Here is a 14,020-nt window from a genome sequence, read left to right on the forward strand (position 1 = left end):
ACTGAATTATGAAACAGACTTTGAGCTGTTTAAAGCTGTTCTCTGTATCAAATCCGTCTCCTTCTTTAAGGATCTCCCCTAACCCCACTTGCCGTTAAGCTGAATAACTGTGGCATGCTGCACTAAGCAGAAAGCTACCCCATATTTACCCTCTGAATGTCCTAGAAAACCCTCCTGCCAGCTTCTCAGTTCCTTTTGTATCAATGTCATACTGAAGACTCTGTTCTTGTTTACCTCTGCCCTTCCAAACACCGCATCACTGGTTTCCCAGGTCAGACAATGATCATCCCCCTTCTGATTGTTATGCTTTTCCCCATTATCTCCTCCACCACCTCAGTCCTGCCTCCTTGTCTGGGACTCTGTCCTCTCCATGCCTGGAACATCCTCCCAGGTCCCATACCCTGTGAAGTGTCAATCTCTTTAATTCGCTCCCCAAAATCCCTGAAGTGAGTATCCTAGGAGTTCTAGCCCCACCTCACTGTGCCAAGAATCCATAAGCTGTATCCACCAGATACCTCTTAGGACCTTACATTTTTTACCCTTCCTGGCCAGGTTTTATTTCCTTCCTTATTGCATTTCTCAGTATATTGTTTGTCTATTTAAGACAGGGCTGGGGCATTATTTTCTTTGCAGATGGCGAAATTAGCCTTTCAGGTACTCACAGTGAATCAGGCGTTAACACAGGCCTGAGGACTACCCAATAACAGCCCAAGGAAAATACAGTTGTAGGCATCTGCAAATAAAAAGGTGCACGATCCATGTCCATTAGCACATGCACTGCTTTCAGGTCTGTTTGGATGCAAGCGAAACACAGAGAAGGGATAGCGCCATTAGCATGTGTCTATGAACAGTATACTCGGACTTTTGAGATGAGGTCTTAAAGCACATTAGTCCTGCACAGCACTCAGGCTGGGTTTTGAAGTCTTGGTCAGAGCTAATTAGCTTCGGCATAGCCCTAGCTCGACAGTGCTGCTCCCTGTTGTGGAGCTAGCTTCCTCTCTACCCTTTTCAGTGCACGGCACAGTTTACCTTTTTGCATTTGGGGCCAGAAGATAAAATGTATTCAGCATCTTTGAACCAATATGTGACTTGGAAATGGACATAGTAGTAAGGTAGTGGGAAATAGTTCAGGTTTTTTTTTTCCCCCAATAAAAGGCAATGATAGTATTAAAAACAGAGCCATTACCTTGGTAGCTGCTGCAGATGCCTGCTGAGCAACTGTACTCTATCCCCATTACTACGCACCAACAAGCAGGAAGGGGTTTGCCTGGGAAGCAAATGATCTGCGTGTCCTTGCTGTAGACTTTGTTTACAGTTGCCGTAGCGGGGAAATGTGTGCTGTAATGCTAACCAGAAACACAAATTGGTTTGCAGTGTGACAGCAACTGCGTCCAGCGTGGGTGCAGCCGGGGTCCCAGCCGGAGGAGTCCTCACCATTGCTATTATCTTGGAGGCCATTGGACTTCCGACCAACGATCTCTCCTTGATACTAGCAGTGGACTGGATTGTGTAAGTACTTTAGGCCACGTGTACGTGCTGTTGCATGACATGTAGCGTTTTCAGCTGGAAATACGGCTCAGGGTAGTCAAAGTAGAGTAGTATAAAATAAAACTTGACAAGATGTAGCTTTCTACAGGACAGGGAATTCATGACAGGTTATGGAGAATGATGGAAAAGGCAGTCCCTGCTCAGTTAAAGCAGTTAGAATGTTACAATCCCTCTTCTGTTTTTTTACTGAGCCTTTAATGAAACATATTTCTTCCTGGTTTCAGTTCCCTCCAGAAGAATTGTTAAAAGTTTGTTCGAGAAGGTATTGACACTGCTGGAAATTAGTTGGACACTGGAAGGGAAGGAGGAAAAAGGAAATTGAATCTGAACAGTGGTGGAAAGCTTTCCCAGCCATATGCGTGCAGCAGTCTTCATCAGAAGCTGTTGCCAGCTATTGTTTGAACTATAAAAGCAAGACTGATCAAAACACCAACACAGGCATCACAGAGAGCTGCTGTCCATTGGCAGGGCAGGCACACAGAGGCCTTGCAGCATTCATCACAAATGTGGGCAGTGTCACAGCTGGAACATGCTGCTGGGAATCACAAGTTTAGTATACAGTATTATCACCTTTTCCTTCCATCTTCTGGGAAAGACCTAAGAGGTCAAACCTTTGCTCAGCTCCTTCTCTCCTTTCCAAGAGCAGTTTCCCTCCTTGAAACATGAGAGATTCTCTCCTTGCCCAGCTCTGTTGGGAAGAGCTTATCTCACCACTCATGTAGTTATGTCCTCATTAAAGCCTTCATTTATCTTTTGTCCCACCTAAATTAGATTAAGGAAAGCCTAGTAAATTTGCTTTAAGTATTGGGGACCCATCCACAAGCCACACGGTAAGAGTAAATGCCACATGCAGATGTTTTCTTATTGCTTAAATGAGCTCTTGGAAAAGGGTCTCCCAGCTTTTCTTCTCAAACAAGCTCGTCTGTCCGCAGTCCTTAGAAGGACTAGAAAATCAAGAGTTCTTAGAATACTAGAAAAAATCAAACTGCAAGGGCTTCTCTGAGCACTTTTACAGCATGCCTGCACTTTAAATACTAGTGCAATAAGCCCAATGCGATAATTTAAAAGCACAAACTGCTCTCAAGACAGCTGGTTGAAGTTGGTTAGTGCTGAACCACTGGCCAGTAAAGGTAAAGCAATCTGGATACTGCTAGGATTTTTTCCACTTAACAGGTTTGGGGGCAGTTCGTGGTTTAGATGTACATAGTCTTTCCACATTGCTGTTTGGAAACACCAGCCTCTCTATACAGATGTCCTGCTTCCACAGAAGATGTGGAAATTAGGATGTCTTAGGACGGTCTTGAGTTGCCAAGGCTGCGAAAGAAGGCAGCTGTATTGCCTCCTTCCTTTCACACACTAACACACATCTATGGAGCTTGATCTTGCTCCTACATTTTTGTTAGGGCTACTGAACTCTTTCTTGCTGTCACCACCTGGGGATCAGCCACCTCCAAAGGACAGGAGAGGCAGGCAAAGCACTGGCTAGCCCTTCATGTCTCATCTCCTGAGGGATTACAGTGGTAGCTGTGCTTTCCACAAGCTGTACTCGGAAGTGCCTGGAGGCACGAGTGTAAAACTTGCTGTTCCTTTCTCACTGGGCTACCCTTAGCCTGTGTCACGCTGGCTGCTTTTGTTTCAAAATATGTAGTACCCCTCTGTGGTCAACACTGTTGTTCCAGTTGAGGAATTCAGCCTTGTGGTAACAAAAGCAGGGAGGAGGGACAGAAGAGCCCTGTATCTCATTTTAATGCCAGCTGTTTAATTGCCAAAGAAGACCACAGTTACAAGTTAAGCACATGCTGAAGTAATGCTGCAGAATTACTAACGGAAATCTCAGAAGGCACTGGAGAAATTGTTTTCTTTGAGCCATAAACATCTTCTGTTTGACCCTGAGACATAGTGGTTTTGTGCTGTAGGACTGATGGTTAGGATGGGTGCTGCTAACAAGAAATCTAGAGAACCCAGTCATTCTGCTTGCTTTTGGAAGGACGCCTTATGTACATGTTTGGGCTAAGATACTAGTTTTTCTATGGTTAAAAACAGAGAATTGAGTGCTCTGAATCACTTTCTGAATAAGCCTAAATCAAGTTCCTGCTCTGAACTTGCACTGGAAATCTGCTGGCCCAGGGAAGGGGAGGGGGGTGGTCTGGAAAAAGAAGGACCTCTGAGAAACAGCAGTAGCGTTGCTGCGACCTGCTGAGAGACCAGAACTAATTGATAGTAACAGTTGGGCCTGCCTTGAACTCTCTCTGGTGCACATTTTTAGTTCTGAAATGGTGATAATATTTCTGTGGAAAATACCTTCAGTAACAACATCTTCCATCTGTAGCTCCATTAATGTTAGTGGATCTGGGGAGATGAATTTGGCTCTCCTTACGGTGTTGTAACTCTCTTAAACTAAAAGGCCACTGCTTTGTTTTCTTGTTTTTAATCTTAACCAGGGACCGAACCACCACAGTTGTGAATGTGGAAGGGGACGCCCTAGGAGCAGGTATCCTCAATTACCTGAATGAAAAAGACAAGAAAGATAAAGAGCAGGAGCTAAAAGAAGTCAGCGTAGAAGCAGTTGCTAACAGCAAGTCTGAAGAGGAGACGTCACCTTTGGTAACCCACAAAAACCAAGTCTCCAACGCAACCAGTACAGCAGACCCTGAATCCAAGGAATCAGTATTGTGAACTAGAGGCCGTTTGTTAACACGCGTCCTAGAAGTGGACCGGGGACTTGTTAACGCACCTAGACGTTTGCAGTGCTAACAAGGGCTGGATGGCTCTTGAAAGTTTTAAGTTCCAGTCTGTTTTCAAATTTGCTGACCACAGGAAGGGGAGGGAGGTGGGTTGGGAAGAGAAGGGGCAGCGAGAAAGAACGCTGGCTTTATGATAGTGTTTTGATAATTCCCATGTATACATGTATATATGTGTTGCATGTACACACACATATACATGTAGGGGAAAGCAATGCCATTTGAGACTTCTGTTTTTACAAGAGATCTGTTAGTAAAGGCCCTTATGAGTTGGAGGTGGGGAAGTAGACAAATCCCAGTAAATGCTTATCATAGGGAGAAATTAGTAAGCTTATTGTGCTGCTGTTCAAATGGAGATACAGTTTAGAAACTCCAGAGTGGGTGAGAATGTTGCTTTAATTTAGTTTCTTGCCTGGAAACAGTTACTGTCAATTATACACACAATATGAAGCAACATTTTTCTCCCACTCCACTTCCTCTCCTGTTCTCCAGTCACTTGAAAACATCAAATAGAACCTGGAAAGTAGTTGGTTTTTTTTTTTTTAAGTGTCATATCTGAATTAATCACAGGGGTCCAAACCTTGTTCCATTCCCCCGCTGCATTGCAGCTCGTAGCAGCTTTCTTGCCTTTTGGTGAGTAAATCCCAAACTTTGGAACCAAACGAAGGATATCTTAGAGCAGATCAGGAACTGGTTTTCTCCTCCCCTCTTAGCAAGTTGTTGAGAAAAAAGTCCAGAGGAAGCACAAATTTTGTTAAAGTAATCCCTCTGGGGCTTAAAAAATGTGGAGTCTGTTCCAGCATAAATATGTCTAAAAGAGGCTTGCCTGTGACATCAAGAAAGCAAGAAGTCAGTTCCCTTCATGAATACACACATGCACCTTTGCTAGCACTCCATGTCCTGCTCATGTTTGTTTAATGGGTCAGTCCAAACAAATTAAGCCATATCCCTTTTCCGGCAAAATTGAACAGGGGAGAAAAAAATCTGAACACATGTGGGAACTGACGACAGGCAGGTCTGATTGTTGGCTTGAAAGGGGAAGAAAGGAGGTGAGTTTCTAACCTCAGTGATCTCTGGAACAGTTGCATACCTGTTCCTGCTAGGAATTTGGTCCTGTTACAAATGTTCAGTGATCTCTGAATGTTGGGACAGTTGTATCCCTTTTCCTGTTGGGAATTTGGTCCTGTTACAAACGTTCAGTGATCTCTGGGTGTTAGGACAGTTGTATACCTGATCCTGCTAGGAGTTTGGTCCTGCTACAAATGTACTTCCAGCAGCAGCTTACATTTACTTCTGGGTGGTGCTGGGCTGGGGTAATGCTTAATGGCAGATGGTAAACTTTGCTTGAAGCTGATCCAGATGCTTCTGGATTCTGACTCCACCTTTTTTCCTTTACCACAAACTTCCTGATTTTGCACCCCAAACCTGATCAAAGTCCGGCAAACATTGCAAAAGTCCTGTTGATTTCTCTTGGCATTTTGGACAGCAAGTAGTTACAAAATGATAGCTGTGCATACGCCAAGATTTGCCTGGACTTGTGACACTTTCCTTTGGCTGCTTTAGCGAGATGAGTGCATGTGGTCAGTCCTCCACACTGTTAACTCAGTAATATATATTTACACTTAGCTTTGATGTACAATAATGATAAGTCTCCCCTTTTCTTTCTCCTCTCTTGCTTCAGAGGAAGCTATCTTGGAAAGATATCCAGTTGCTGATGTTTATGTTCACGGCACTAGGAAGAGGCAGCTCCAATTTTATAGCAGCAGCAGCCTTCATTTGCAAAGCATCTTTCCTGGTAAAGGGACACAATGAATTTTGCAAAAAGACGCTCAGAATGAGATGTGGCCACCTCTGAGGGAGAACACAGTGAGTGCGTCATGACTGGCTGTTTAATTGTGTGCTGCAGCACTATGCAAACAAAGTAAGAAAGGATTAGTCAGCCCACTGTGAAACTACAGGTGAAGTTTGTTTTTAACCGGCTTATTTATAGCCATGTCCACAAAATCGGATCAATCGTTGGCTCAATTTAAAAATGGAAGAAGACAAATACAATTCTCTAGGGACATCCTTTGGCCAATATTTATTATTTCATTTTTGGCAGATCAAGACCTGCTGAAACTTTGCATTTCCTCCCGTTAGAATCATCCCAATTCCTTTCAACTCAGGAAACCAAAACTGTGCTTTGTAGCTGACAATGAAAGTCAACAAATAAGAAGCGTTTTGAAAAATGTTTGAGGTTTGAAAAAATGGTTCTCTACCCCCCCCCCCCCCTTTTTTTAACAAGTCTAAATGTTTCATGGAAAAATGTGAATGCACCAGAACTGCAAATATTTTGATTTTAAAACAGTATATGGATACTTCAGGAGAACTGGAAATCAAAACTGTTCCCTGCAGGCTGGGTTCTGTAGATGCATTTCTATCTCCCATCAGACATTTAGCTCCTTTGATGCTCTCACTCACCATGACACATTCAGCTCAGCTGAAGACATGAGACCAGGCAGCACCCAAACGGTAATTCCTGTGAAGCGTCACAGCAACATTTGAGAATAGGAAGTTGCTCAGTTTTGATTTTTCCCCCCAGAGCTAATGTTGCCAACAGATGAAAGTACTCTAGGGGTGAGTGAAGGCTGGGCTTCCTCACAGACAACACCTAGCCACTGCTTTATTGATCTTCCTTCCCTGTGGTGCTGCTTGACTGTACCCTGTTCCTCTAAGCAGCATGATGTAGGCTGTGGGGCATTCTTTCTGGCAGTAGATCCCAGAAAATGATTAAATTAATGCCAATTATCTCAGAGTTGTCTTAGTATTTTCCACTAGCAATGCAGAAGCTAAATGTCTTTGCTGAAGAATGCATCTCTGAGTCCCCATTAGTGGATTGCCATGTTTTGCATCAAGGTGAATGTCTAGTCCTGTGTAAAGCTTGTTAAAGCAGTGAGCTTTAAGGAGGCCAAATCATTCCTATAGCTGGAATTGAACAAAGGAAATTTAATACTCCTCCTCCAGGTGCCATTGGGTTTATATGAAACATTGAGTATTTAGGACCAGCCTTTTATCTTGCCAGAAATTTGTAATCTTGCAGAAACCCTACTTTAGATTTAGAAAGCTGCCAGTTCTTTTGTTGTTCGCACGCAGCAAGAGGGATCCCAGAGTTTTCCATGTAAGCGTGAATGCTGGGTAATGACTGCTTTTCCAAATATCTTCTTGGTCCTTTTTGTTATTATCTGTGTCAGAAATTACATTTCTTATTTTTCTGTGATGTTACCATTCATTGTGATGGCCTTGTCATATCTTCTAGGGCTCTCCGCTTGGCTTCAGATTATTTTTTCCTAAGGTACAAATGTAAAAGATCTATTATTGCACTCTCTTGGACTGTAAAAAAAAAAAATGACACATTCCAACAGCTGCCCTTGTAACAGTGTGAGTCCTGACTGAGATGGAAGACTTTGCCACTTGCTTTAAGTGGTCAAGGTCTTCAGGTAAGGTCTCTGGGAGAAAAATGGAAGGGCCGTTGGAGGACGTGCATTTTTCTGTGCTCTTTAGATGCAGTCCTCGACCCGCAGTGCTACACTGGGAGCTTCCTACTTCAGGTCCCCATGCAGCCTCATACCAAGAGGCTGTGAGCTGGCTAAGAAGGTGCTCAGCACCAGTGCAGGTGCAGCTGGTGGCACCTGCTCTGCTCTTACCCAGGCACTCCACAAATCTGTCGCAAGTATGGTACTTCAGTGTCTTTTGAGTGGACGTATGAATTCTCCCAACTTGACTGTAAAAGTGAATCCTTTAGTCAGTTGCTTTTTATTTCAGGAGGAAATAAATTCCGTATAGATAATGCTGTTTTCCTTGTTTGGTTTTAGTCTTTCTTTTGGAAAGTACAAATCCTTTTCATCCCTTCTCGTGTTTTCCTTAAGGTATTCACAACTTCCTGGGGGATGCCATTGCCTTTCCTGCCACAATTCATTTTCATTTCATTTTTAGGCTTCTGATGGGTTTGTGTCTTGGGTCCAAGAGTGAATTCCTACTGGTATTTTTCCTTTTTAAGAACTGTTTCTCACAAGGGGAGCTCCAGTCACATCCTTTCAATTCAAGAGGAGTGCTGGAGGCATCTCCTTCTATATACGTCATTTATTACCATGACGGAGACTTTCATGCTGCGCTGGTGAAATGGGACTGGAAAAAAAATAGTAAATTCTAGTATTACTGATCAGAAAAGGGAGGGTGCACATACACAGCAGCCCTGTGATCAGAAAAGCCTCTTCATCTTAGGAAAGCAGGCTATAAACGGCTGATGCCCAACCCTCTAGTGCCATGATTACTTTTTAGGAGAAAAATACAGGAGTATGGAAGAGAAGTGTTTGTAAGTCTTTGGCATACCCAATGCTTTTTTCACTCTGACCCTATTCTTTCCCTTTTACCTTCTCTTTTTCAGTGAAGTGCCTTTGACTGGTTTGGACCATCTTTTACTTCTTCTCTGCGACAGAATTTCCACTCCATGCTTTATCAGTCACTACTTCATCTCACTGCGTTTTCTGAAATGCCCTAAGCTTTTCTGTGTGTGATGGATGTAGTTTTCAGCTGGTCCTTGGGAATGTGTTTTGCATTCTGCCTTGCTCCTGCCCTTACCTCAACAAGGATTTGTGAGGCTTAGTAACTCTTTAAGAGTTGCTCAGAGAGTGCTTGCTGAGCAGCATCTGTCTCTCATCCTGGGAAAGGTTCTGTGCTATGAGACGTAGCTATGGCATGACTGCCTGACAAGCAGTAGTGAGCAATGAAGGGTGCCAGCACTTGACTGTTGTTAGAATATTTTCAGTAAACACCCATTATCACCAGGAATTGAGCTTTAGCTGAGTCCCTGCTAGCATGTTGGTAGTTGCACTACAAGATTCAGTAATTCCAAAGCACTTTAGACCTCTCTTGGGACATATCTTGCAAGCTAGGGCCAAACAGGGGTTTTTCTGAAGTGTCACGATGAACAGGACTGTGTCCTTTTGACATAACAGAAATGGGGAGCCAGCCAAGTACAGAATCAGCTGGTAAACCAACCTCTGCTTTGTCTTTGCTGGGCAGCCTTGTCACTACCTGAAGAGGCAGTGCCCTGAGCTGGAGGCACTGGGAGGTTGTGAGGATAGTGTGAGGGGAAGGAAGCTTTCATATGTGCTTGCTCTCTTCCTGCACTCTGCCCTGAGCATTGGCTGTGGACGGTGCCAGAGTTAAACAAGATCCAGTGGTGACCATTCTTAGATTACTTCTCTTGTGTGTGCTTTAATATTTTACAGTAGAAATAATGAAAACTGAGACTATTCGTTGTTGAAAGGAGAGCTTCCTCTTTCAGCTCTGCATATGTTGGAGGTTGCCTCCTTGAAGGCTTGCCTAAGGTACAAAGCCACTGCTTCTTTCTGCAAAGATCTGTAGTGTCGGTCAACACTTTGGGCTGAATCTTCACTCCCATCTTCTGCTAGCACCTCACATTTTTTCAATCCCTAGAAAACATCCTGTTGGAAGTTATTTTTTCCCTGACCCTCCCACAGGTCATGAGCATTCTGCTTCAGGTAGGAAGTCAAGGGGTCAAAAGACAAACTCTCACCAAGGAAAAATGTCACATTTTCACGAATTTTAACTGGGCCATGGTAGCTTACAGTCACTTCCAGACATGCTTGTAATGACTGATCCTGTGACTGATGGAACAGCACAGAATTAGGCAGGTCACACAAATTCTCTGCCTGTGCTTCCTTTTCTGTAAATTAGCTTTACAGATACTTACCAGTCTCTCACAGGCAACAATGTGGAGGATAATGTAAAGCACTCTTAAGATACAGAGCACTAAATCTTGGATAATAATAAATTTATCCAAAATCGGAAAGGAATCAAATAATTAAAGTATGCATCATGAAGTCAGAGTTGCATTGTGCTAAAATGTGAATGACTGTCTGACAGGAGATCCGTTTGCTGGGCTAACTCATGGGAAGAGTGGGAGCTGGTGTCAGATCGAGTTGCTCTGCTTTGTCTTCCTCCTTCCATCTCCATCCGGGATGCGATGAAAGCCCATGTTTAGGTAAAACAGCAGGCCTCACCATGGATTCAATGCCTAAATTAAGAGCCTTGTCAGCTTAGTTTCTGTCTAGCTTCAATGGAAGAGCTTTTCAGCTAACAAGACAAGTCATCTTGGTGGCAGTATGGGACAAAAGGTGGAGAAAAAGAAGGAAGATCTTGAGGACTGCAGGCAGAGCATCACAGAGGATAGGGCAGTTAAATGTTTAAAGAAGCTGTGGCACTGAAGGAAGCATCTTTTCCTTGGTGTTTTGACATGGATGGCATCAGAAAAGACTGCAGGCATTTGTTCAGCATGTATTAGAGATGATGCACGTCCCTGCCCCGGCTGGCAAGGCTTTGCAAGGGGAGGCAGAGGCTGAGTGCTGATATTTCTGAAGCACACTGTCACTGAGCAACAACTAAGCAGCAGAGCCGCAGCAGAGCGGCATGGGGCTCTGATAAGCTGCTCCTGGCTGCTCGCCGTGACCACAGAGAAATGACAGTACAGCTCTGGATCAGGGATTGACCCACATTCCTCCTCACACAGTAGCTGAGACAAATTCTCTTCAGATAAATGCATGGTAGCCATTATTCTCTGAGGACAAAGACGAGCTTGTTGTTATCTACGTGAGCATGTTGATGAAAGCCGTGTTCACTTGCTGCTCCTGTTTCAGGGAGGAAATGGATAAGGCAAAGGGTCTTAAACTTTTTCCAAACATTAGGCAATGCATCGAGACATTTGCCCCTGAGTACTTTCTTTGACAAAAAGTGATCAAGAGCTTTATAGGACTCCCATAGCTTTCTCTCTTTGCATCTGAAGCACCATCTTAGGAAGTTAATTTCACAGCTTCAGCAGTGAGTATGCACAGAAAAAAGGAAAAGGATGCTTTCTTGAATCAAGTGAAGAATCATCAGGTGGGCTAGGAGCAGACCTCGAATGCTGAAGGGCTGTTGTTAGCTAACAAACTTCACCCCCCTAAAAAAGTTAACATCTGAGGGTTTATAAATAATTTGAGTATTGATACCATCATATTAATAGCATGATAGTGCAGGATGATCATTCATCTTTTAGGGAGGATGAAAGACAAGAAGTGTAGAAGTAGGGTTATCTTCTCTCTAGGGTGGATTTTTTAATATAGAAAGGAAAAACTTTTTTTTTCATTCAAGAGTTCACAGTATGGTTACTTATCAAAGGGCCTGATTCTATCTCAGTGTCAGCAGACATATCATCCTCATCACCTGTGAAATCTCATTTGGATTTAACCACTGATCTTAGTGGCAGCAGGAGGTGATGGCTCTGAACATTTCAGCAGGCCAACTGCTCTGACTCAAAGTCCCACCCGAGACTTTTATCCTTGTATTCCCCAAGGCTGCAAGTTCCCACAAGGCCACAGATGCTGTTTGCAAGGCAAAAAGGCATACCAACAAGAACCAGCACGAGGAAATGAATTTTGAGCCAACCCTGTTGTAATGCAAAGTTAACGGTGTGGTTTAAAGCCACAGAGACCAAGAAATTCAGTATTAGATGTTCCTTAGGGTATCTTTCACTTGGTCCTTCTGATAACAACACCGAGAAAAATAATCAGCTTCTTTGCAGACATGTATTTAGTAACCGAGGTTAAACCGTGTATGGTGTGTTGGTAGAACTTGATTTCTGTTGCAGATCACACAAAAAAAATGTGAAGGGAAATCTTTTCTTAAAGAAACTGTTTGCACATGCCTGAAACCCCTGCTGTACATTCCCACAGAAAAAAATGTGCTTAACCATAAAAATACCCCAAGTATTAACTGGTATGGATGGCAGCTTTTTAAGAACCCAAAGGAATGCCACAAAATACATAAGCCAGGGTCTTTGCTAGTGTGCATTAATGTAATTTCATGAGCTTTCAGTGGCCTATGGACTTCTGATGGGGATGATACCTCCCCAGCAGCATAGTGGTTTGAGTTGGTCCTCTTAAGAAGATAATGTCCTTGAAAATGCCCAGTAAAGGGACATTTTTAAAACTTGTCGGCTACAGCTAGAGGCATTTTATGTGCTCACAGTACTCTCATGAATTAGTGCCTCACACAAGACAAATGTGTTTTCTAGATGGTCAGTGTTGATGCAGAAGCAAGGCTTCCTGATATTCAGATCAGTTTTCCTTCTCTGTGTCCCTCTTGCAGGGTCTGCTGCGGTCCTTAAAATCTGCTGAGACCCCAGCAGGACCAGGCTTCTATAGTACATGGGTTAAACTTAAAGATATTCTAGCTCCATGTGAGGACGTAGAATACCTCCCATCCTGTTATGAGGGGACAAAGACAAAGATTCAACTTCGGAGGAGGAGCTGGACTGAAAAAAACAAACAACCCTATGTGAAGGCAATACCTAAATGACGTTTTGCACTTAATAAGTCAAAAACTTGTGACCAACCTAGCCCTTACTGCCTCCTTGGTCTGCCCCACAACGGATGTTCTGTTGACGTTACTTCCCTGAGCACCAACATAGAGGTAATGTTTGCCATTCCTGAATATTCCAGTCTTTGAAGAACGTAGCCTTATTTAGACTTAAATCTGTTACTATCCTGGCTACGCTTCTGTAAGGTCATGCACAAAGTGTGTGCTGTGCAGGATGGAGACTGTGAGTAGCAGTACAAATAACTGTGTGTACCTCTGCTAAGGGGAGATGTGCCTCTTTCTGAATTGCTTCTTCTTTGTGGTAAACTGAGACTGACTCACTCACACTTAGGGAGGGTGAAGGTTTTGATTAGCCCTCTAGATTCAGGGACAGCAGGACCACCACTAAGACACAAGGTGTCTCCTTCTGCCGCAGAGGTACACGATCTGCCTTACTACCCTTAAAGGTGCCTTGTTTGGGTTTTTATTGAAACTATGCACCAAAGGCAAGAGACTCCGTTGTCCCTACAGACAGGAGGGAGAACAAGATGTGCTGATGTGAGGTGAAAGCCTGATCTGTAAGACAGGGAAAGTGGGTTTCTTTTATCCTCTAAGTTTTCTGTCAGCAGTCCTGCCTCTGATGTGCATATGTATATGCGTGCTTTTATTTCTACGTGAACACAAATCACTCTAATTAGAAGGGAGGATCCTTGTATTTTTACATGCTAAGCCATTTGATTAATTACTTTAATAAAGCGACACACGGATGAACTCTGGAATTCACTGCCATCTGCTCCAGTACAATCCAAATTCACAGATACAAAGGTACCTGCCTTCAGATAAAACCTACTGCTGAATGCATGTAGAGCAACCACTCCATTGAAGGAGTACGTGTGCCATGTGGGTGTGTTGATGCTTGTGAACTTCTGTAACTGTTCCTGTTCTAAAGCAGTGGGTTTGATCCACGTGACTCTGTATCAGCCTTTTTATTATCTACCGAGAACAGATGGATATGCAAAAAGGACCATATTGCTGTGTCTGGGGGGGTGTGACCCTGGGGTAGATATTACAGATGTTTACTGTGTAGGGCTCTCCTCGGTGTTAAAATTCTCCCTGCCTGTCTGGGGAGAAGACAGTCCTGTGGTTCAGGTTGAGATGGTTTGCTGCATTAGAAGGGTGACACAATAGGATGCTCTCTCTTTTTCCCTTCTGTCATGGAAATGTATATTTGTTCTCTCTTTGTGTAGCTTCTCAATCTGAAATAAAAATCACCCCAAATAGAATTCATGTTTTGGTCTTTGTTTGGAGAAGACCTAGCCTTTTAGCTGGATCGA

At 43.5% G+C, this 14,020-nt stretch overlaps 1 protein-coding gene across 1 annotated transcript in view; it reads left to right on the forward strand.

The window, feature by feature from the left end:
* SLC1A4 (solute carrier family 1 member 4) overlaps positions 1-13,969 on the forward strand; it is a 41,526-nt gene extending 27,557 nt beyond the window's left edge. Inside the window, exons 7-8 of the mRNA XM_080586523.1 lie at positions 1,375-1,509; positions 3,990-13,969. Of these exons, the coding sequence (XP_080442649.1) occupies positions 1,375-1,509; positions 3,990-4,224 (370 nt within the window). The 3' untranslated portion in view covers positions 4,225-13,969. The remainder of the gene's footprint in view (positions 1-1,374; positions 1,510-3,989) is intronic.
* The last annotated feature ends 51 nt before the right edge of the window (positions 13,970-14,020 follow it).

This window comes from Anser brachyrhynchus (assembly GCF_964034855.1).
Source record: "Anser brachyrhynchus genome assembly, chromosome: 3".
NCBI classification, from domain to species: domain Eukaryota; kingdom Metazoa; phylum Chordata; class Aves; order Anseriformes; family Anatidae; genus Anser; species Anser brachyrhynchus.